The 25,838-nt window shown below is 38.9% G+C and overlaps 1 protein-coding gene across 1 annotated transcript in view; it reads right to left on the minus strand.

Moving 5' to 3' along the window:
* CATSPERB (cation channel sperm associated auxiliary subunit beta) overlaps positions 1-19,297 on the minus strand; it is a 123,622-nt gene extending 104,325 nt beyond the window's left edge. The window contains 4 exon segments of the mRNA XM_061394167.1: positions 3,780-3,840; positions 13,830-13,970; positions 16,645-16,733; positions 19,219-19,297. Coding sequence (XP_061250151.1) covers positions 3,780-3,840; positions 13,830-13,970; positions 16,645-16,733; positions 19,219-19,297 — 370 coding nt within the window.
* Between the last annotated feature and the right edge of the window lie 6,541 nt (positions 19,298-25,838).

The following is a 25,838-nucleotide window of genomic DNA, read 5'->3' on the forward strand; positions in this document are numbered from 1 at the left end:
GGAGCCCAGAAAAATAAAGTCTGACACTGTTTCCACTGTTTCCCCATCTATTTCCCATGAAGTGACGGGACCGGATGCCATGATCTTCATTTTCTGAATGTTGAGCTTTAAGCCAACTTTTTCACTCTCCACTTTCACTTTCATCAAGAGGCTTTTTAGTTCCTCTTCACTTTCTGCCATAAGGGTGGTGTCATCTGCATATCTGAGGTTACTGATATTTCTCCTGGCAATCTTGATTCCAGCTTGTGTTTCTTCCAGCCCAGCGTTTCTCATGATGTACTCTGCATATAAGTTAAATAAACAGGGTGCATATGTATACATGTGTTCAAATACACTTACATACACTAAGTGCTGGCATGGCTCCAGATAACTGGGTGATGAAAGTAAAAAATAATATAACTACTTTGCAAATAGTTTGATAATTTCTTATAAAGTTAAACATACTTATTATATAACACAGTAATCCTACTATGTGGTAGTAGCCAAATGCAACAAAAATTTGTATTCACACAAGAATCTATATGAGAATGCCTATAGTAGCTTTATTCATAATTGCCAAAAACTAAAAAAACTCCAAATGCCCTGCAAAAAAATAAACTAAGGCATATCTATACAGTGGAATAATAGCCAGTAAGAAAATGAAAGAAACTATAACAGATAAATCTCAAATGAATTATGCTAAGTGAAAGTAGCCAAACTCAAAAGGCTACATATTCGATGATTCCATTTATATGCTCTGGAATAAACAAAACAATAGGAACAGAGAACAGATCTGTGGTTTCCAGGGCCCAGGAGACAAGAGTTGACTACTGGTGGGATAATCTTATTGGATGATGGAACAGTTCTAAATCTTGATTTGTGATTACCCAATTGTGACAACTTATAGAGCTAGGCACTTAAAAGGGTGTATTTTACTGAATGTAAAGTATACCTTATTTCAAGGTGAAAAAAAGGAACAAATTGTGAAGTATAAATGAAAAGACTCTTTTTACTGTCTTCCCCATTTTCCAGTTATCACCAAATCACCATATAGATCCATAGGCCTGTTAAATCATTAAAAAATGGAGCTAATAATAGTACCTAACACATGCCTGCCTTCTAAGTCACTTCAGTCATGTCCAACTCTTTGCAACCCAATGGACTGTAGCCTGCCAGGTTCCTCTCTGTCCATGGGATTCTCCAGGCAAGAATACTGAAGTGGATTGCCATTTCCTCCTCCAGGGGATCTTCCTGACCCAGGGATCAATCCCCTGTAGCAGGCAGGTTCTTTACCACTGGTGCCACCTGGGAAGCATACATAACACCTACTGAGTAATAAATGAATTAAGATAGATAAAGTGTTTAGAGTCACACTGTAAATATAAGAATTTAGTAAATGCTCTGTGCTGGTTCTACTACTACCAAGAAGATTATTTTGCTATCTTTGTTATTGATGCTACATAAACTGCCCTTTCCAAGATTTCACATGTACACCTTGTGGCTCAGCTGGTAAAGAATCCGCCTGCAGTGAGGAAGACTTGGGTTTGATCCCTGGGTTGGGACAATCCCCTGGAGAAGGGAAAGGCTGCCCACTCCAGTGTTCTGGCCTGAAGAATTCCATGGACTATACAGTCCATGAGATTGCAGAGTCGGGCGTGACTGAGCAACTTTCACTTTCACTTTCAATGCTCAAATTCATTGCATGGTAGCAAATGAGAAATGATTGAGGAAAAAGTGAATGAGCAAATATGGTCTCCTTCCCCCTGAATATTTTCTTTCCTGATTTCTAGTGTATTACTAATATGAGATCATCCTCTTCTATTACATTATGAAGTGAAGTGAAGTAAAAGTTGCTCAGTCATGTCCCACTGTTTGAGACCCCATGGACTGTACAGGGGGGTACAGGGGCCTGTACTCCAGGCCAGAATACTGGAGTGGGTAGCCTTTCCCTTCTCCAAGGGATCTTCCCAACCTAGGGATTGAACCCAGGTCTCCTGCATTGCAGGAGGATTCTTTACCAGCTGGGCCACAGGGGAAGCCCATTACATTATGAGCTCAAATATATCTCTATTTACTCAATCCAGACGTTGCATCAAGATAGGCAGATATTATTTGGTCTCTTTCTCTAAAATACTTAAATTTTCAGATCACCCTTGTTCCTCCCTAGGTGATCTTAGAAATCAATGTATTGCTGAAATTAAAATTTGTAAATAGGAGAAGTGAAAATAACAACTGATCTTCACATCTTCAATTGTCAAACTAATGTCAATATTAGGCCAAGCAACCAGAACAATCCATCATTAGACTGTACTCCCTTGCTCCTTTTTTAATGGAGTAGAATTTCCAGGATGAATTATTTGAAACAAAAATCACAAAAAATTCCAATAGATTAATTTGAAAAAAACTGAGATGAATGAAGGATAAAAATAGTGATGTAATCTAAGTTAGCTGTTATAACATGGGGGCTTCTTTTTCAATCTTTTATTTTCAATGATTCCTTATATAGAGTCTTTTCCATTCTTTCTGCCTACTGTCACTTCTCCCCTGCCTTTTACTCTGTAGGACACATAATTTTGTTCATCCTTTAACTTCTTCCATAGAAGGGTTGACCTGTATGATTCCCCCAATTCCTCATCACCTGCTACGTTTGACTGGCACACAAGAAGGTGCCCAATCAATTCTAGGGCAGTTGAAGACACTTTTCTGGGAATTTTGAATTGGGCTGCTGCTGCTGCTAAGTCGCTTCAGTCGTGTCCGACTCTGTGCGACCCCATAAACGGCAGCCCACCAGGCTACCCCGTCCCTGGGATTCTCCAGGCAAGAACACTGGAGTGGGTTGCCATTTCCTTCTCCAATGCATGAAAGTGAAAATGAAAGTGAAGTTGCTCAGTTGTGTCGAACTCTTAGCGACATAATGGACTGCAGCCTACCAGGCTCCTCTGTCCATGGGATTTTCCAGGCAAGAGTACTGGAGTGACTGACCCCTAGGAAATATAAATAAAAATTTGATAGCAGTGAATCAGCTTTAGAAAACTAATCTGCAAAATGGAAAAATAAATATAGAGGTATATAAAATATAGATAAGAGAAACAGGGTGAAAATATTCCCTGGGTTCTTGATGGCTCTCCATTTCTTCTAATTCCTTCTATAGTTTGGCTTCATTTTTGTCTTTGGGTTTCATGACAAAAAGAAATTTAGTATTTTTCCTTTAGTGAGGTCAAGATGGTTTCTGTTTCTTGCACCTACCAAATTAGAATAATATACCCTTTATGATTTTTAAACTATGGGTCTGTATCTCATGCCTGAAGATCAACTAGCCCAGTCCACTAACTCAATATTCACACCTTCTGGAATTTCATTTTCCTCCTTTCCTTTAGGTATTTACAATAGCATGTAAACTAGGCTACCACATAGCACTTAATAATAGAGCCAACAATAAAATAATATATTACATTTTTACATTAATGTTTCCATTTCATTAAAATTAATCGGTACCTGAATTTCTCAATACTATACATTTTAAGTTCTAGAAAATGAGTCTACTTTAAATAAAGAATAATATAAGCTATGTATATCAGAACCATTCATCTATAATAAATTTCCAGATAAAACACAGGAAGCTCAGTTAAATTTGAGTTTCAGATGAATCACTAAATAACTTTTAGTAAAATATATGTCCCAAATATTCCAGGAGACATTAACATGATATAGCATAATTTTTAACATGATAAATGATTTTTATTTGATAAATTTGGCAATCTATACCCATGAGTAAAATAATTAATTTAGATCACTCTTACCTGTATTTTTTGTAATGTTTTCTCTGGGAATATCAATCAACCAGTAAACCCGATCACTGTACTTGAATAAAGAAGATGTGAGAAAACAGTGTCTTACTATTTTGATAGCAACAGTTATTTTGGCATAGTCTACCCCATATTTAAAACCTAAATTAAATAAAAACATCCAATGCAAATATCCTTTACCCAGAAATTTCACTCCTGGGAATTTAGCTTACATTATATTCACATATGTGTGAAATGTGTTCAAGGATATTTTCATCATTACTTTTGATAGTATTAGAAGATTGAAAATAACTAAAAAATAACTAAAGTATTCATTACATAAAGTTATATGTAATGAATATGTAAGAATATAGTCACAAAATGGAACATGATACAGCCAAACTCAGGTAGCATAAAGCTGAAGAATTACTGGCTTATGTGTCAGAGGACAGAGCCTGCTGCTGACAGAAAATTTAAAAATTTAAGAAGAAAATACCAGGAGCAAGGAATCTGCAAAATATTGATCTAAGAGTTAAATAAGAATGTGAGAGTTTGACCATAAAGAAGGCTAAGCACAGAAGAATTGATGCTTTCAAACTGTGATGCTGCAGAAGACTCTTGAGTCCCTTGGACAGCAAGATCAAAACAGTCAATCCAAAAGAAAATCAACCCTGAATATTCATTGGAAGGACTGGTGCTGAAGCTGAAGCTCCAATATTTTGGCCACCTGATGGGAAGAACTGACTCATTGGAAAATACACAGATGCTAGGAAAGACTGAGGGCAAAAGGAGAAGGGAGTGACAGAGAATGAAATGGCTGGATGGCATCACTGACTCAATGGACATGAATTTGAGCAAACTCTGGGAGATGGTGAAGGACAGGGAAGCTTGGCATCCTGCAGTGCATGGGGTCACAAAGAGTAGGACATGACTAAGCAACTGAACAACAACAAGAGTTAAATATAAATTCTTTCCAAATTCTTGGGCAACACAAGTGCAGGAGAGAGCTTCAGAAGGCCATGTTAAAAAAATAATCAGCAGTGGAAACTAAAAGAATTAAGTAGACATATTAGCTGCTGAAACCATAGGTAAGACCATTTGCAATTTGCGCCAGGGTGTCAGGGGATGTTCGACTTTAAGGAATCCAGTATGTTGCACTTTTCTTCCTTTGTGTGCCATTTCTCAAGGATTCTCTGTTCCTTATCAGTTCCTATTCTGGGAACGAGTAGAGCTGCACGCAGTTCTCAGGACTGAGATCATGGGAAAGGGACCTGCCTGGATTCCTCTCAGCACCTCCCTTCAATGACTCTTTTCAGCATCAGCAACCTTGTATGTATTAGACTATCCATTTTGTTGCAATTGATGGGATTTCATCCTTTGTAATGGCTGAGTAGTCATTTTACTAAAGATATATAAGCCTGAATTTCTAATAAAATACACTTGTTTCACTAGAGACTTGGGTCCCTGTGTCTTTCTTTCTCTTTCTCTCTCTCTCTAGCTAATTCTCTGGAGCATAGAAACCTGCCAAGCTCACTTTCCTGCCTGGGCTTTCAGGTGCCAGGGTCCAGCCCCGGTGGGTCCAGGGAATTCGAAGTGGGGACGGCGTTGGCGAGGATCAGGAAACAACTGCTTAATTAAACGTTAATTAAGGATATAAAGAGTAATAGAATAAGGATAGCTCAGTAGGAAAATTCAGTGAAGAAAAGAGGCTGAAATAAGGATAGCTCAGTGAGGAAATTCAGTGGAGAAAAGAGGCTGAATAATTCAGCCAGAAGGTGAGAGAAAGAATGACATGGGGAGACCAAGTTTCAGTGAACAAGGCCCACACTTTATTTTCCAAAGTAGTTTTTATACCTTAAGTTATGCATAGAGGATAATGGGGGAAGGGGTAGAGTCATGCAGCAAGCCAGGCTTTCTTCCTGCAAACTTATCATATGCAAAAGTTTAGGTGATTTACATCATCTTCTGGCCCAGAGGCCTGTTAACATTTTAAGAAACTTATTTTTCTCTAAAGGTGATTATTCTAAAGTCAGGCGCCAGCCTCCAAAAAGCATTAGATAAAGTTGCATTCCTACAGAGCAAAGGTGTGGTGGGCTATAACAAGAAAAAGAATTAACTCAAGGGTCCCAGGTTACAAACATTAAAGCTACTACTTACACCAATTATATTAATCAATACACTGCCAGGGACACAGCAGGTAAGGGATATGGAAACTTAGCAGCAAACATTGGCCCGACAAGTGAAAATCCCTTCACCAATACAATTTCTAATCAATCTTTTAATTGCTCAAAGGAATCTGTATTTAGACAGTTTAGAACATCTCATGCCTCTCACAGTTGGGAGGCTCTGAGCAATCACATGTGGCCGGAAAAACCTATTCAGGCAGGCTAGAGGATTTCCAAAGGAGTTTGTAGGTTGAAACACTGTCACACCCAGGAATTATTAACTGGAGCTGTAAGCTAACTCTTTTTCAGAGAGAGGTAGTGGGGGACAGCCCCCCGTAAAGTCAGAGGTGTAGGTGAAAGCACAAAGCAGAAAGTAGGCAGACTCTGGTTTGGGGGGTAGATGCTCGAGAATTTCCAGGGGGACTCCTGAGGCTCGATCCTGCCTTTGCGTATGCCGAGCCTCCTTCCTCATGACCTTTGTCGTGGGTGGAGCTCGCTCCTAGCATTCAGGACCTCTTCAAGAGGACACCTGTGCCTCTGTAAGTGGTACAAGCTCTGTCCTAGGGCTTAAATATGAATTGGTTCTTTATTGGTTCTCTGCATAACCCAGGGAATACTAGCCTCTTTCTCTCTTTTGCTTTCTTATCATTGACTCTGGACCACCAGGTTCTGGTCCACTAAAGGACTGCAACACCAGGGCAATTAATAGTATTTTAGATCACTACCAACAAAAACAACAGCAAATTCTTATAAGAACATAGCAAAATCCAGAGTTGCTACAGCTTACTATTGTCAATGTCACTTTTCTATCAAAAATAACAGGATATGAAAATAAACAGAAACATGTAACTAATATTCAGGTAAAAAAAGATAAACCATAAACTGACACAGAATGAATTCAGATACAGACAAAGACTTCAAAGAAGCTATTACAAATATGCAAAGAGATTTAAGGAAAATTTGTTAATGAGGGAAAGGATAGGAAATCCAGTATTGAAATTAAAAATAAAATCATAAAACCAAGTGGAAATAATGAGGCTGAAAACTGTAACAGATAAAATATTAACTGTGTGTGTTAGTCGCTCAGTCGTGTCTGACACTTCGCGACTCTGTGGACTGTAGACCACCAGGGTCCTCAATGGATTTTCCAGGAAAGAGTATTGGAGTGGGTAGCCATTCCCTTCTCCAGAGGATCTTGCCAACCCAGGGATCAAACCTGGTCTCCTGCATTGCGGGCAGATTCTTCACCATTTGAGCCACCAGGGAAGTCCTGTCAATTTTCAGATACTATAAAAATTCAGTTGTTGTTGAGGAAGAAACTAAGGTACACTGACCTCCCTGCACCTCAGGCCTCTGTTTGGCAGTCCACGGTCTAGCCTACACCCTCCTACTCTCAGTGGAATGAGTCGAATGCAAGAAGACTTTTGCCATGGGGGAGGGTCTCAGGAGCCCTCCTGGTGGCCTGTGTTGGGGGGAGGCTGGGAAGGGTCAAGGGCTGTGGATGGGGGAGCAGGAGGAAGGATGTGGTTGGAAAGGGCCAAAGAAAGAATAAGTGAACTTAAATATATAACAACTGAGATTATTCAGTCTTAAATAGGGATAAAATGATTAAAGGAAAATAGATGGAGCTATAGAGATCTGTGGGTTGATAAAACATTTTCCAAAATGTGCCCAATTGAGCTGTTGGTTCAAGATGGTGGAGTAGAAGAACATGTCCTCATCTCCTCCTGTGAGAGCACCAAAATTGCAACTAGCTATTGAATAACCATCAACAGGAGGACACTGGAACCCACCAAAAAACACCCCATGTCCAAAGAAGAAGCTGCAGCAAGATGGTAGGAGGTGTGCAATCATGATAAAATCAAATCCCATACACGCCAGGTGGGTGATCCACAGACTGAAGAACAATAATACCAAAGAAGTTCTCGCACTATTGTGAAGGTTCTGAACCCCACTATTGTGAAGGCTGGGAAGCCTGACAATCCAACAAAGGGAGTGGGAATCCTCAGGAATCTGGCCTTGAGGGCCAGTGGGGTTTGATTATAGGCCTTCCAGAGGACTGGGGGAAACAGAGATTCCAGTCTTTGAGGGCACAAACGAAATTTTGGTGCAGCAACACCCAGAGGAGAGGAGCAGTGACCCCATAGGAGACTGAACCAAAACTACTTGCTAGTGTTGGAGGGCCTCTTGTAGGGGCCTGGGTCAGCAGGGGCTCACCACAGGGACGGTGGCACTTGGCATAAACTCTCTTGGAGTTCACCATTAACCCTACCATAGAGCCTATAGACACCAGGGCTGGGTCACCTCAGGCCAAACAACTACCAGGGAGGGAGTGCAACTCCACCTATTAGCAGATAATTGGATTAAAACTACTGAGCAAGGCCCTGGCCACCAGAGCAAGACCAAGTTTTTCCCAGTCCCTCCCGTCAAGAAGCTTACACAAGCCTCTTAGCCTCATCCATTAGAGGGCTGACAGAAGAAGCAAAAGAAGCATAGTTTCACAGCAGCTGAAACAAAAACCATATCACAGAAAGTTAATCACTATGAAAAAGCAGAAAGTTTTGTCACAGATGAAGGGATAAGATAAAATCCCAGAAAAACAACTAAATGAAATAGAGATAGGTAACCTTCCAGAAAATGAATTCAGAATAATGATAGTGAAGATGATCCAGGATCTTGGGAAAAGAATGGAGGCAAAGTTCAAGAAGATGCAAGAAATGTTTACCAAAGACCTAAAAGAACTAAAGAACAGACAAACAGAAATGAATAATACATTAGAAAGAATCCATAGCAGAATAACTGAGGCAGAAAAATGGATAAATGACCTGAAGGACAAAATGGTGGAAATCACTGCCATGGAACAGAATATAGAAAAAAGAATGAAAACAGCCTAAGAGACCTCTGATAACACTAAATGCACCAACATTCACATTATAGGCTCCCAGAAGGAGAAGAGAGAGAGATAGGACCTGAGAAAATATCTGAAGAGATAATACCTGAAAACTTCCCTAACATGGGAAAGGAAATAGTCAACCAAGGCCAGGAAGCACAGAGAGTCCCAGGAAGAATAAACCCAAGGAGGAACAAAGTGAAACACATAGTAATCAAACTGACAAAAATTAAATACAGAGATAAAATATTAAAAGCAACAAGGGAAAAATGACAAATAATATACAAGAGAACTCCCATCAGGTTATCAGCTGATTTCTCAACAGAAACTCTACAAGCCAGAAGGGAATGACATGATATATTTAAAGTGATGAAAGGGAAGAACATACAACCACAAATACTCTTCCCAGCAAGACTCTCCTTCAGATTTGATCAAGAAATCAAAAGTTTTCCAGACAAGCAAAAATTAAGAGAATTCGGCACCACCAAACCAGCTTTACAACAAATGCTAAAGAAGCTTCTCCAGGCAGGAAATACAAGAGAAGGAAAAGATCTATAGAAAATAAACCCTATTATGTAAAGTTTAAAAATAAAATAAAATTAAATTAAAATAAAAGAAAATAAACCCAAAGCAATTAAGAAAACAGTAATAGGATCATATGTATTGATAATTACCTTAAATGTAAATGGATTAAATACACCAATCAAAAGACATAGACTGGCTGGGTGGATGAAAACATGTTGCATGTATGCACTTTCACTTACCACATCACTCTGTTTGACAACCCCCAGATTGTATGTAATTATTTTATATTGTTAAGTTAATCATGTTCCCATTATGGCTTGCAATTGTAATAATCTTTTCCTTTTTTGTCTGGCTGTTGATTGTGAAAACTGATAAACATCTTTTACTATTATATAAAAAAAAAATGTGCCCAGTTAGAGTCCCAGGCAGGAAAAGAGAGAAAGGGGTAGAGCATTTCTTTGGAGAAGTAGTGGCTGAAAACTTTTAAAATTTTGTAAACTTACAATCCAAATAGCCTAGAGAATCTCAATTAGAGTAAATACAAAAAGAACATCTTAAAAGCACTAACAGGAAAACGCCACATTACATACAGGGGACAATAACAAAATTAACAGTTTGCTTCTCATCCAGGAAAAATGATGTCAGGTGACATATTCAAAATGCAGAATGACATATTCAAAATGCTTAAAGCAAATGAAATCACTCAGAAACTCTACATCTTACAAAATAGTCTTTCAAAAATTAGAGTGACCACTAAAAACCTGCTAGAATTTATAAGTGAGTTCAGTATGTTTTCAGGACATCAGATACAACAATTAATTGTATTTTTTATATACTTGCAAAGAACAATCTGGAAATGAAAATAAGAAAGCAATTTTCTTTACAACAGCATCAAAAAGAATGAAATATTAGAAATAAATTTAACAAAAGAAGTGCAAAACTTTGTTGAAAGAAATTCAAGAAAACCTAAATAAATGGAAAGAATCCAGCTTGTTCATCTGGAAGTTCTTGGTTCATATACTGTTGAAGCCTAGCTTGAAGGATTTTGAGCATTACCTTGCTAGGATGTGAAATGAATGCAAACGTGTGGTAGTTTGAACATTCTTTGGCATGCTCTTTGGGACTGGAATGAAAACTGACCTTTTCCAGTCCTGTGGCCACTGCTGAGTTTTCCAAGTTTACTGACATATTGAGCGTAGCACTTTAACAGCATCATCTTTTAGGATTTGAAATAGCTCAGCTGGAACTCCATCACCTCCACTACTTTTGTTTGCTTCCTAAGGTTCACTTGACTTCACACTCCAAGACGTCTGGCTCTAAGTGAGTGACCACATCATCATGGTTATCTGGGTCATTAAGACCTTTTTTTTGTATAGTTCTTTTGTGTATTCTTGCCATCCTTCTTAATCTCTTCTGCTTCAGTTAGGTCCTTGCCATTTCTGTCCTTTATCATGCCCATCCTTGCATGAAATGTCCCCTTGATATCTCCAATTTTCATTTTATTTCTTAAAATTTTCATTTATTAATTTTTTAACTTCTGGTTGAGCTCTGTCTTTGTTGCTGCACACAGGCTTTCTCTAGTTCTGACAAGCAGGGCCCACTCTCTAGATGTGCCTCGGGTTCTCTTTGTGGTGGCTTCTCTTCTTATGGAGCATGGGCTCTAGGGCCCATGGGCTTAATCAGGTGTGACTCTAGGGGTCTAGCTGCTGCTGCTGCTGCTGCTAAGTCGCTTCAGTCATATCTGACTCGTAGCGACCCCATGGACTGCAGCCCACCAGGCTCCCCCGTCCCTGGGATTCTCCAGGCAAGAATACTTGAGTGGGTTGCCATTGCCTTCTCCAAGGGGCCTAGAGCACAGGCTAAAAAGTTATGGGCTTAGTTGCTCTGCAGCATGTGGGATCTTTCTGGACCAAGGATTAAACCAGGGTCCCCTGCATTGGCAGGCAGATTGTTAACCACTAGACCACCAAAGAAGTCCTTCCAATTTCCTTGAAGCAGTCTCTAGTCTTTCCCATTCTACTGTTTCCCTCTATTTCTTTACATTGTCCATTTAAGAAGGCCTTCTTACCTCTCCTTGATATTCTCTGGAATGCTGCATTCAGTTGTGTATCGTGGTGGTGGTGGTTTAGTTGCTAAGTCATGCCCGACACTTGCAACCCCACTGACCGCAACCTGCCAGGCTCCTCTGTCCATGGGATTTCCTAAGCAAGAATAGTGGAGTGGGTTGCCATTTCTTTCTCCAGGGGATATTCCCTTACCCAGGGATCAAACCTGGGACTCCTGCATTGCAGGAAGTCTCTTTACCAACTGAACCACCAGGGATGCCCCAGTTGGGTATATCTTTCCCTTTCTCCATTGCCTTTCACTTCTCTTCTTTTCTCGTATATTTGTAAAGCCTCCTCAGACAACCAGTTTGCCTTCTTAGATTTCTTTTTTGGGGATGATTCTGGTCACTTCCTCCATTAGAATGTTACAAACCTCCATCCATAGCTCTTCACGCACTCTATCAGATCTAATCCCTTGAATCCATTCATCACTTCCACTATATAATCATTAGGGATTTGATTTAGGTCATACCTGAACAGCTTAGTGGTTTTGTACTTTCTTCAATTTAAGTCTGAATTTGGCAATAAGGAGCTTATGATCTAAGCCACAGTTAGCCTCCAGGTCTTGTTTTTGCTGACTGTCTAGAGCTTTTCCATCTTTAGGTGCAAAGAACATAATCTGGTTTCAGTATTGACCATCTGGTGATGTCCATGTGTAGAGTCATCACTTGGGTTATTGGAAAAGGGTGTTTGCTATGACCAGTGTATATTCTTGACTAAACTCTGTTAGCCTTTGCCCTGTTTCATTTTGTACTCCAAGGCCAATCTTGCCTGCTGTTCCAGGTATCTCTTGACTTCCTACTTTTGCATTCCAATCCCCTATGATGAAAAGGACATTTTGTGTGTGTGTGTGTGTGTTAGTTCTAGATATTGTTTTGGGTCTTTATATGACCAGTCAACTTCAGCCTCTTTGACATTAGTGGTTGGGCCTGGACTTGAATTACTGTGATGTTGAGTGGTTTGCCTTGGAAATGAAGTGAGATCATTCTGTCGTTTTTGAGATTGCACCCAACTACTGCATTTCAGATTCTTTTGTTGACTGTGAGGGTTACTCCATTTCTTCAAAGGGATTTTTGCACGCAGTAGTAAATATAATGGTCATCTGAATTAAATGACCCATTTAATTCCCATCCCATTCCCATCCATTTTAGTTCACGGATTCCTAAGATGTTCATTCTTGCCATCTCATCTTGCTGGTGAACTCAATGTTCAGTGCTTGACCACATCCAATTTACCTTGATTAATGGACCTAACTTTCAGGTTCCTATGCAATATTGTTCTTTACAGCATCAGACTTTACTTTCCCCAAGTGTCATTTCCGCTTTGGCCCACCCATTTCATTCTTTCTGGAGCAATTCATAATTGCCCTCTACTCTTCCCCAGTAGCATATTGGACACCTTCCAACCTAGGGGGCTTATCTTCTGGTTATATCTTTTTGCCTTTTTGTACTGTTCATGGAGTTCTTGTGGCAAGACTACGGATTGGTTTGGCATTTTCTGCTCCAGTGGACCACATTTTGTCAGAACTCTTCACTATAACTTTCTTGGGTGGCCCTGCAGAGCATGGCTAATAGCTTCATTGAGTTATGCAAGCTTATGGATCACAAGCCTGTGATCCATGAAGGAGATCATAATATAATGTCATTAAAAAGGATTATGTACTGATATATGCTATCACATGATGAACCTTGAAAATATTATAATTGAAGGAAGCCATTCACAAAATACTGCATATTATACAGTTTCAGTTAAATGAAATGTTCAAATAAGCAAATCCAGAGAGACAGAAAGTACATTAGTGGTAGCTTAATACTGGGGAGCAGAAAGTGTAATGGGGAGTGACTGTCAATGTGTATGGGTTGTCTTTTGGAAGTGGTGAAAGTGTTCTAATATTAGATAGTAGTGAGGGTTGCACTCTGTGAATATACTAAAAACCATTTAATTGTACACTTAAGGCAAATTGTATGGCATGTAAATTATATCTTAATAAAGTTGCTACCCTCTCTCACTCCACCCAAAATGAAATAAAGACATTTTCAAAGGCAAAAAACATCCAGAGAATTAATTGCTAGTACACCTGCTCTGTAAGAAATGCTAAAAGTTCTTCATTGTTGAAGGAATATGACACCAAATGCCAACTTATACTTACAGAAAAGAATGAATAGCAGTAGAAATAATGAATATGTGAATAAAAAATACAAATCTTTTTCTTTTCTTCTCTTAATTTCTTAAAAGAATATCACTGTTTAAAGTAAAAAGTATAGCAATGTATTATTGGATTTAAACCATATTGCCAGATTAGCTGTTTTTAAAAACACATGCTAAAAGGAACAGTATTCTTGTTAATAATATATCATAGAATAAAATAAAATGTAATTACCAAAGTTAAATTAAAGTGGAAGACCCCCGTGTATGTACTATTTATGATTTCCAGGCTGGGAGCAAGTCCTGCTGATGTGAATACGCTGAGAAACTCCTTTGTAGTAAACTCAGCTTCAGATTGGAAAAAACACTGGATTTTCTTTGGGAAAGAGAAAAACAAAAGCAAGTAGTGACAATTTAATGAAGGGAAGCATGTTTTACATTAATTTAAAAGTGAGGAGAAATCTATGAAAAGTAGATGCTGCTAAAGATTACTATCTCTAGTAATTCTAGTTTAACTTAAAAAAAATCTATTTTGAAAAGTACACTTTTCAAAAGTCAGTAAGCTATTATGCTAGTGTCATAACAGATTTCAATACATCCTATAATAATATTTTCTGTCATAGAAATGGTCATAAAGTTATTATATTTGATAAACATAAAATCAAAGCCTAATGCTATCACATGTAGAAATTTCTATTTTATTAACATCATTATTTTGTGTCTAAATAAAAAAGAAGCAAGTGTATGAAGCAAAATCATTTCACTGCATTTTTATTGAATATTTCCCAGTTGTGAGAAGGTAAATGAAAAGGTAGTGATCATAAATGGTGGATTTTCTTGAAAATCAGTACAGATAAGATGAGCTTCATCTCATTTGGTTCTCTTAGTAGAGGTCACTTTGGGCAAGTTACCTATCTGAATCTCAGTTTCCCTATCTATAAAATGAGGAAACATTCATTCCAAGGATATTTACTGAGCCCTTACCATGAAGCAGGCAGCATCATAGGTGCTGGGGAAACAGAAGTGAACAAAACAGGCAAAAATCCTTGACCTAATGGGATTTGTATACTAAGGGGGTTAACTGGGTCCCCTGGGATTCTCCAGGCAAGAACACTGGAGTGGGTTGCCATTTCCTTCTCCAATGCATGAAAGTGAAAAGTGAAAGGGAAGTCACTCAGTCATGTCCGACTCTTCGAGACCCCATGGACTGCAGCCCACAAGCCTCCTCCGTCCATGGGACTTTTCAGGCAAGAGTACTGGAGTGGGATGCCATTGCCTTCTCAAGGTTAACCGGGAGATAACCCCAAATACAAAGGTGTTATCACTTCTCCACAATTTATTGCTGTTTGTTAAGATGGTATATAAACTCCAAATTCTAAGCACCCCTTTGAGTTACTCATCACTGAGTTCTCCTATGCGTATGTGCATTGCATGTAAATAAACTTTTCTCTATTTTTGGCTGTGCCCTGCAGCTTGCAGGATCTTAGTTCCCCAATCAGGGATTCAGCCCAGACCATGGCAGTAAAAGTGCTGAGTCCTAACCACTGGGCTGCCAGGGAATTCCCAAAGTTCATATTTATCTCCTGCTCAATCTGTCTTTTGTCAGTTTATTTTGCAGGGCCCAGCCACAGAACCTAAGAGGGGAGGTTCAGTACTTCCCTATAGTACTTATCTTAAAGAAGATTAAATGTTATAATGAACATGAAAATGCTTAGAAAAATGCCTGACACTCGTTAATACTTTATAAATGTTAACTATTATTTCTACTAATTCCTCTTCTAGAACTGTGCTGTGATGTGCTTAATCTCTCAGTCATATCTGACTCTTTTTGACCCCATGGACTGTAGCCCACCAGGCTCCTCTGTCCATAGAATTCTCCAGGTAAGAATACTGGAGTGGGTTGCCATGCCCTCCTCCAGAGGATCTTTGCAACCCAGGGATTCGATTCAGGTCTCCTGCATTGAGGCAGATTTGTTACTGGCTGAGCCATGAGGGAAGCCCCTTCTAGAATTAGCACATTACAGCTATCCAAAAACTAGGTTATAATTCGCCTTCACAAAGGACAAAACTGAAGATTAGAGAGGCTGCCTGAGGCCACACAGCCCATGTATGGTAGAACCGAAATTTGACCCCAGTTCTGTAAGTCTTTCTTTCTCTAGAGCCCATTTCTTTTCTAAAATATGTACTCAGAGACTCAGTCATGTCTGACTCTTTGCAACCCCATGAACTGTAGCCCACCAGGCTCTTCTGTCCATGGGCTTTCCCAGGCAAGAATACTGGAGTGAGTTGCCATTTCCTTCTTCATTTCCCATAATATTCAATCACAAACAGGAAAGACATGTGTGACTCAAATGTCATGAACTTCATAAGAGCTGAAAATAAAAAATTAAATATATGTTTGGCATATCAAGAAGGAATGGGGAACTAAGTCAAAGCAGACTTTAGGATAAACGTATTTGTCCTTATGGAGCATTTTTCTTTGTTATATTTATCATGGATTTTTAGACAATCTGTGCAATTTTCACTAACTTATATTTTTGTTAGCATTTGCTTCATGACTATCTTAACAACATTTTATTTTGCTGTGCTTTTTAAACTCTGTCATTATTTGAATCAAAGGAATCAAATAACCCTTACCCCAAATGACAACTGCAATGTGGTACTTGTTATGAAAGGAAAAGATTCTTTCCCAAGTTCATGTGAGGTAATGTTCTTTCTCTAACAGGCTACATCTGTCAAACTTCAAATGAACAAATTAGATTCATAAAAAATGAAGATTGTTACAGCCAATATTTTTTTAAAAAGAGGAAGGAGGCATCTTAAAAAAAAAGAAAGCAAACTACCCAGAGTGCTCAATGGTTAAATGAAATATTTCACTTGATCCAAGGGAAATGAAATAGAAAGGATAATTATTTATATCTAATTTCACCTCCTGAAGTCTGAAAATGGTAGAAGATACTTGAAAAGAGTACAGTGCTACTGGTTTCACATTTGGACTTAAAAGGAGTACAAGGGATTGTAAAACACATGCTATTAGTAATGGACCTTACCAAGTCGTCAGAGGAAAGATACAATTTGATCATTTCATCCCTTGGGGGAATCCCTTCACTATCACAAGCAAAGCGTGCCTCTGTGTCACCTAAATAATACAAACACATATATGTATATTTTAGGTCATTAAGGAAGAATTTCCATTAAAAAACATATTTTTAAACAGGAAATATTTTTAAAAGAATAAAAATTATAATTGTATATTTTAAATTCCCATGACTCTAGATAAAGTTAATCTCCCATTTTTTCATTTTAAAGATACAATTGCTGTTGTTTTTCAGATGCTAAGTCATGTTCAATTCTTTGTGACCCCTTGGACTGCAGCACGCCACACTTCCCTGTCCTTCACTATCTCCCTGAGTTTGCTCAAACTCATGTCTATTGAGTCAGTGATGCCATCCAGTCATCTCATCCTGTCACCCCCTTCTCCTCCTTCCCTCAATCTTTCCCACATCAGGGTCTTTTCCAATGAGTCGGCTCTGTGCATCAGGTGGCCAAAGTATTGGAGCTTCAGCTTCAGCATCAGTTCTTCCAATGAATATTCAGGGTTGATTTCCTTTAGGATTGACTACTTTGATCTCCTTGCAGTCCAAGGGACTCCCCAAGGGTTTTCCCTAGCCCTAAAATGTTAAAGCTAATTTCAAAAACTAATTTCAAAAGCATCAATTCTTAGGCGCTCAGCCTCCTGTTTATGGACCAACTCTCTTATCCATGCATGATACTGGAAAAATCAGAACCTTGTCAGCAAAGAAATGGTTCTGCTTTTTAACATGTTGTCTAGCTTTGTCATGGCTTTCCTTCCAAGGAGCAAGCATCTTTTAATTTCATGGCCGCAGTCACCATCAGCAGTGATTTTGGAGCCCAGGAAAATAAAGTCTGTCACTGTTTCCACATTTTCCCCTTCTATCTGCCATGAAGTGATGGGACCAGATGCCATGATCTTAGTTTTTTTAATGTTGAGTTTTAAACCACTTGCCTATGCTGTGTTTGGAACTGAGACTAGTTCTACACTGAGATATTTTTTCCTCAATTGCAACAGTCCCTGGTTAAACTGTGGTATTACAGCTTTAAATACTGTCCAGCTCTGGCTTTCTTTGGCAGAATGAAGTTAAAGCCAGATGCAGCAAAGTACTGAAGCCCATCATAGGTAGGGCTAGATGAAGAGTGACTACAGACATCTTTTATGATAAGCATGGGTTTTGGTGGTATCCAATGGCAAAATACTTTTAAAAAGACTGTTTAATTTAAAGATGAGTTAGGGATTTTTTATATCATTTTTGAAAAAGTGTTTTAAATTTTTTGATCTTTTTGAAAAGAAAAATGGCTGTCAGGAATATGCTGACAGTTTCAAAAAAGTAAATCAGAACTCAATATGTCCTTTCAAATTGAAGGTTCATTTGAACAAGGAACATGAAATCAAATACCTTAAAAAGTGCATGCTATGGAGAGAGCATTTTGAATATAGGTAGTGGGAAATGTTTACATTATTATGTGATTTTGTTGTAGGAAATCTCATAAATATATCACCTATAATTAATGTCATATCTGTAATACTCTAGACATTTGAAAATGGAATTTTTACTTAATTTAAATATCTCAAATGAAATTTCAATACAGTTTGAAACTATTTAAATGCAAAAAACCTGATGTACAGAAAGATGGAAGCTTGCTAAAATTTTTTCAATAAAAACCTTTACAAAGTTGAAAGATGGGATTGAAAAATCACTTATCCTTAGATCACTTATCCTTGTGCTGTCTTTGTGGGATACTCTTCCACATGCCTGCATAGACATTTGGGGGACCCAAATATATCGCTATCTTTCCTGCAATGTTTTCTCTGACTCCATCCTGTGCCCAGTTGGAAGTATATACTCTCTCTTCTCCGAAGTCTCATAAGTTTGCCAGCGACTCTGTAATCTTAATCCATATTTGTGTAATATATTCTCTAGCAGATATAGGAAATAGAACTGGTTCACTCCACAACTCATCCAATTCTGCAACACATCCATGTGTAGAAGAGAGCCTCAAGTCTCTCCATCCACTCAGTCAACAATTTTTTTTGAGCATCTACTATATTCTGGTAGATCCAGTTTCGGAAACTACAGAAGCTATACAATCTGCACAAATAGAGGTGGATTTGTCTTATTCCTTTTATAAAGTTTTACACCATGAAAATCCAATTCGTCAATTTGATCCATGCATTAATTTCAGAAAATTCTCAGATTATTAGCCTATAACTCAGTTTACAATTCACCTTACATGTAACCATTCATGGAGGAAAAATCAAAAAGATCTATCCAAATAATTTAAGCTTTGTAAATATAAAATGCTCCTTAAAATTTAAATATTGTATGACTTACAAGTAATGAAATACTATAGCTAAAGAAAAGTCCCAATGTGCACAATGATATTATTAGAAACCTCTACAATAGATAGTACCCAGGAAAAACTGGAACATAAGGTAAAGAAGACATGCTAAAAGAAAAAACTGTTACTGCTGGTGAGGAAAGGATATAAAGGGGAACTCCTGAGGAGCTTTTCTCTATTTTAGAGAGTAAGAGTCTGAAACCTACCTTTATTATATGTTATTCCTGATGAAAAGTCAAACATGTTCAAAAGTAAAATCAGAACATATAAATGTGGCAATTCCATCTGTTAGAAGAAACAAGAATTGTTTCCATTCATTTACTCTGAACACACTTTTTAGTTCCTTTTGCTATAAACAACAGCATAGTAAAGAAAACATCTCTCTTTTGAATTAAAAATATTTCTCATTATGTGATAAAAGCAGGGAACAATGGACTAAACTCTACACTTACTCCTTAGTTGGTGAGAAAGATATTTATAATTATTGTAAACTAAAGAGCTGTTGCTCAGGTTTTTCTGCAATCCACGTCACTGTTAGAGAGGCCTGATTAACTCTACAGCTGTGTAAAATACAACCTGACTTGATAAAGACTCGGGATGATATAGTTGTACTTGATCTAAGATTCTGACTGCAATGCTCTTGAAAGAGACAACCCACATGACTCCTAAGCATCCCTGCACATCCTTACTGGGAACCAAGAACGCAAGGCCCTTTTCTCAGCATTGTGTTTGCAGCAAACAACCTTGAAGGATGAGGTAACATCTTCCCTGGACAAGCACAGGCTTGTTTCCATGAAGAATCTCCCAGTCTTGGTGTTCTTCTGTAATGCACACCACTATGTGTGTTAGCAAGTATCTGTTATGGGCCAAACTGTTTCCCACCCACCAAATTCATATGCTGAAGTCCCAAACCCCACATGTATTAGAATGTGGTCATATTTGGAGATGGGTGTCTTTGCTGCTAAAGACACTTCAGTCGTGTCTGACTCTATGCGACCCTATAGACAGCAGACCACAAGGCTCGCCCATCCCTGGGATTCTCCAGGCAAGAACACTGGAGTGGGTTGCCAGTTTCTCCTCCAATGCATGAAAATGAAAAGTGAAAGTGAAGTTGCTCAGTCACATCCGACTCTTCGCGATCCCATGGACTGCAGCCTACCAGGCTCCTCCATCCATGGGATTTTCCAGGCAAGAGTACTGGAGTGGGGTGCCATTGCCTTCTCCGATGGGTGTCTTTACAGAAGTAATTAAGCTAAAATGAAATCAGTAGGGTAGGCACTAATCCAACACGACTGGTGTCTTTATAAGAAGGGAAAATTTTGGACACATGCTCATACAGAGGGAAGATGATGTGAAGACACAGGGAGAAGGCAGCCATCTACAAGCCAAGGTGAGAGGCCTGGAACAGTTCCTTCCTTGTGGCTCTCAAAGGGAACCAACTCTGCTAACACTTTGATCTTGAAACTAAACAGGACTCTTTAGGACCTTCTTGCTTTGTTTGGGACCCTACGTGCCCCTGACTTTTTGAAGTAAAAGAGGCTTCTCCTGAAGTTCGCAGGTTTCTCCTGAGTCTCTAAAGGCTGGCTCAAGAGTTAAATATCAGGAAAGTGTGATCAAGAAAAAAAAAAAAAAGAATAACTGTTGGGTGAGGAAACTGGTAATGATTTAAACAAAAGATTAATCAGATAGCAGAGTCAGAGGACCTTTAGTTCCTCCACTAAGATGTTTGACTACTGGAAAGTGACATAACTTCTTCAGGTTCAGGTTCATTTTCTATTCAGTCAATTAGGGCCTACTTCAGAGGGTTGTTGTGAAAAGAAATGAATAATATACTAACACATCCAACAGCTACTTTACACAGAATAAGCACTTGATAAATATTAGCTCTGAATCCATATTTTCATACATTGAAGCAACCTCTTTATCCTTATCATATCATACTCTCCTACTAATCCTTAACAGTCAAATTACCTCCACTTATTTCCATTTAACGCTTACAAGTTTCATGTAATGGTCAGATACAGGGCACATACCTGGGCATTTCTATTCTCTGCTACCAAATAAATATTGGAAATTGTCCCAGAGAAGGAACCTACCTCCCTCACCATCTGGTATTTATATTATCATGGAGGAGTGATTACACTATAAATTCATGCTATATAGTAGGGCCTTTATTTCTTACTGTAATTTCCTCTCACTGGGATGCCCAACCAGTTGCACTTTTCTTTTTTATATTTTCCCAAGCTTTCTTCCATATAAGTTGACAAAGAAGAACCCAAATTGGGAGCCGAGTTTTCACAGCTCACTGGTTTAGTAGTTCACTTAACTGTGGAAACAGCCAATCAGCTGCTACCAAGTACAGAAGCATGCTTAGAAAAACCTAAAGGACAGGCAGTTAGAATTTCCAATTAACTGTCTCTTTCAAAGAGCACCAAAGGTCATTTTCTTTAAAAATCTTCAAGACATGGAGTTTGTTCAAACCTATCATCTTTTATACAACATCCATCCAGGAAGGTTCGGAAACCTACAAGTGACTATCTACAAAATACTTCAATCATCATGGGATTGAGTGCCTGAGGAGAAACAAAAATGATAAAAGGTCATACCAACTACCTACAATGAGGTTTAAGGGAAGACAGTCTGCCAAAGAGAGCTTCATAACTGTGTCCAGAAAGAAGAATGGGACTTAATAGGGAGTTGATTAGGGTTGATTGATTAGGGTTGCTAAGTAGGAAGTTAGACACGAGCAACAAGGGGAGGCCTGGCTGAAAGGGATGCAAGCTGATCGCTAAACTTCATCCCAGATACACACAGCAGAGCTCACAGATACTCTACAAAATAACTAGAGACTTTTCAACTCTTGCACATGTGTCCTAGGCACACAGTGGATAGAAAAGACCACAGGGGCTTCTCCAAGAAACCTTAGGCGGTTAGGCAGTTAAGAGCCCATTAAGGGCTCATGAATATTCTACATCTAATTATAACAGATGGAATTACGGGAAGATATAAACAACACAGCCTGCTGTTATACAACGTATAATTGTCAATCGGCCTTGAGCATATGCCCATTTGTATTCCCTTTCATTGATTGGTGGTGGGTACAAGCCCTACTTTGAATCAGACATAACCAAAAGGAGAAGACTGGAAGTATAAAATAGGGAAGCCAAGAGGGTTTGCCAGGAAGGATGAGGAGGACTCCTTTTATTAGTTGGATTAATAAAAGATCTGTATGCTTGACCTGAATGAGTTGTAACTTGTCTGTTGTTCTACACCTTTTGGTCCATTGCTTTAAGGTTTTGTTGTGACAAGATAACCAATGAAGAGAAATAAACCAACCCAATACGATAAACAGAAGAATGAATATACAAAGCAGAAAGATAGCAATGAATTACTTGTGTTTGAGAATCAGTAAGATAAATTGCCAACATCTGCTGGATCATCGAAAAAGCAAGGGAGTTTCAGAAAAACATCTATTTCTGATTTATTGACTATACCAAAGCCTTTGACTATGCGGATCAAAATAAACTGTGGGAAATACTGAAGGAGATGGGAATATCAGACCACCTGACCTACCTCTAGAAAAACCTGTATGCAGGTCGAGAAGCAACAGTTAGAACTGGACATGGAACAACAGACTGGTTCCAAATAGGAAAAGGAGTACGTCAAGGCTGTATATTGTCACCCTGCTTATTTAACTTATATGCAGAGTACATCATGAGAAATACTGGGCTGGAAGAAGCACAAGCTGGAATCAAGATTGCCGGGAGAAATAGCAATAACCTCAGATATGCAGATGACACCACCCTTATGGCAGAAAGTGAAGAGGAACTAAAAAGCCTCTTGATGAAGGTGAAAGAGGAGAGTGAAAAAGTTGACTTAAAACTCAACATTCAGAAAACTAAGATCATGGCATCCGATCCCATCACTTCATGGGAAATAGATGGGGAAACAGTGGCAGACTTTATTTTGGGGGGCTCCAAAATCACTTCAGATGGTGACTGCAGCCATGAAATTAAAAGATGCTTACTCCTTGGAAGGAAAATTATGACCAACCTAGACAGCATATTAAAACACAGAGACATTACTTTGCCAACAAAGGTCCATCTAGTCAAGGCTATGGTTTTTCAAGTATGGATGTGAGAGTTGGACTATAAAGAAAGCTGAGTACCAAAGAATTGATGCTTTTGAACTGTGGTGTTGGAGAAGAGTCTCAAAAGTCCCTTGGACTGCAAGGAGATCCAACCAGCCCATCCTAAAGGAGATCAGTCCTGGGTGTTCATTAGAAGGACTGATATTGAAGCTGAAACTCCAGTACTTTGGCCACCTGATACGAAGAGCTAACTCATTTGAAAAGACCCTGATGCTGGGAAAGATTGAGGGCAGGAGGAGAAGGGGACGACAGAGGATGAGATGGTTGGATGGCATCACTGACTCAATGGACATAGGTTTGGGTAGACTCTGGGAGTTGGTGACGGACAGGGAGGCCTGGCATGCTGCAGTTCATGGGGTTGCAAAGAGTCGGACACAACTGAGTGACTGAACTGAACTGAACTGAATTGAAGATAAATGATAGACGTATCTGTTCTTCAGATTCTTTCTTATGTGAATGTTCTTGGTGGGGTTGATACTGATTTAGGCTGCCTTTGACTAGTGAGCTGATACTGAACTTTCTTGACTTGGTACCCTGATTGGTCATCAAGATTACAGAGGCTATAATAAGTATGTCTTTAAATGGTGGTAAGAAGTCCTGTTTTACATTCATGTTTTCCTTCAGAATTCCTTTCACATAGCCATGTAGAATCTGTTTACACCCACATCATGAAAGATAGCTGGTATTTGGGTTATCTGTTCCTAAAGAGAACATGTCATAACCATTTCCATCCCTGCCCTACTCTTTTCTGATGACTTTAACTTGAAGAAAGTTACTCATCAATCTGAAAGAACAGTGCAGAACTCAACAAAATATCTCTCCCAGTAAACACTCAGTCCCTCCTCCTCCATTAAGAGTATGGGTTTTCTTTCAATCAGTTAATGTTGAATTACACTTTGATATGAATGAAAGTTCCTATAGCAGAGCTTTTATCTGTAAGTGGAATGAAAATATTCTTCTGGGAAACAAGACAGGCACTGGGCATTTTTGTTAGGAAATTAGAGGACAAGGAAAAGGGCTGATTGGAAAAAAGATGTCTTGGACTTTTTCTGTAATTTTTCCCTGACTATGCAAGTTTTCATTATGTAAAACTTGAAAAATACAAACAAGTATAGAGAAATTAATTACCCATAAGCTAACAATCAAATATAACCACTGTTAACACTTTGACCTATTTCTACAACCTGTTCCCTACACATTTCTGTTTTAGGTAGGATCCTTCTGTATATAGCTTCAGTATATAGCTTTCAGTCGTTGTTACTATAACCATTTTCTCATGTAATTCAATTTTTTTTTCAAAAACATTCACAATTACATATCTAAAGTAACGCTGCTCAGTCACTAGGTCATGTCTTTTGGGACCCCACAGACTGTAGCATACCAGACTACTCTGTCATCCACCATCTCCCAGAGTTTGTTCAAACTCATGTCCATTGAGTTAGTGACACAGTCTAAACATTTCATCCTCTGCCACACCCTTTTCCTTTTGCCTTTAACCTTTCTCAGCATCAGGGTCTTTTCCAATGAGTCAGCTCTTCACATCAGGTGGCCAAAGTATTGGAGCTTCAGCTTTAGCATCAATCTTTGCAATGAATATTCAGAGTTGTTTCCCTTTAGGATTGACTGGTTTGATCTTCTTGCAGTCCAAAGGACTCTCAAGAGTCTTCTCCAGCACCACAATTTGAAAGCATTCAATTCTTTGGCACTCAACTCTTTTTTACGGTCCAACTCTCATATCCATACATGACTACTGGAAAAACCATAGCTTTGACTATGTGAGAGCTGCCTCTTAAGAAACCTGTATGAAGGTCAGGAAGCAACAGTTAGAACTGGACATGGAACAACAGATGGGTTCCAAATAGGAAAAGGAGTATGTCAAGGCTGTATACTGTCACTCTGCTTATTTAACTTACATGCAGAGTACATCATGAGAAACGCTGGGCTGGAAGAAGCACAAGCTGATATGAAGATTACCAGGAGAAATATCAGTAACCTCAGATATGCAGATGATTATGGCATAAAGTGAAGAACTAAAGAGCCTCTTGATGAAAGTGAAAGAGGAGAGTGAAAAAGTTGGCTTACAGCTCAACATTCAGAAAACTAAGATCATGGCATCCAGTCCCATCACTTCATGGCAAATAGATGGGGAAACAGTGGAAACAGTGGCAGACTTTATTTTTGAGGGCTCCAAAATCATTGCAGATGGTGATTGCAGCCATGAAATTAAAAGATGCTTACTCCTTGGAAGGAAAGTTATGACCAACCTAGACAGCATATTAAAAAGCAGAGACATTACTTTGTCAACAAAGGTCCGTCTAATCAAGGCTATGGTTTTTCAAGTAGTCATGTATGGATATGAGAGTTGGACTATAAAGAAAGCTGAGTGCCAAAGAATTGATGCTTTTGAACTGTGATGTTGGAGAAGACTCTCAAAAGTCCATTGGACTGCAAGAAGATCCAACCAGCCCATCCTAAAGGAGATCAGTCCTGGGTGTTCATTGGAAGGACTGATGATGAAGCTGAAGCTCCAGTACTTTGGCCACCTGATGTCAAGAGCTAACTCATTTGAAAAGATCCTGATGCTGGGAAAGATTGAGGGCAGGAGGAGAAGGGGATGACAGAGGATGAGATGGTTGGATGGCATCACTGACTCAATGGACATGAGTTTGGGTAAAC

This window comes from Bos javanicus, chromosome 21 (genome assembly GCF_032452875.1).
Source record: "Bos javanicus breed banteng chromosome 21, ARS-OSU_banteng_1.0, whole genome shotgun sequence".
Classification (NCBI taxonomy): Eukaryota; Metazoa; Chordata; class Mammalia; order Artiodactyla; family Bovidae; genus Bos; species Bos javanicus.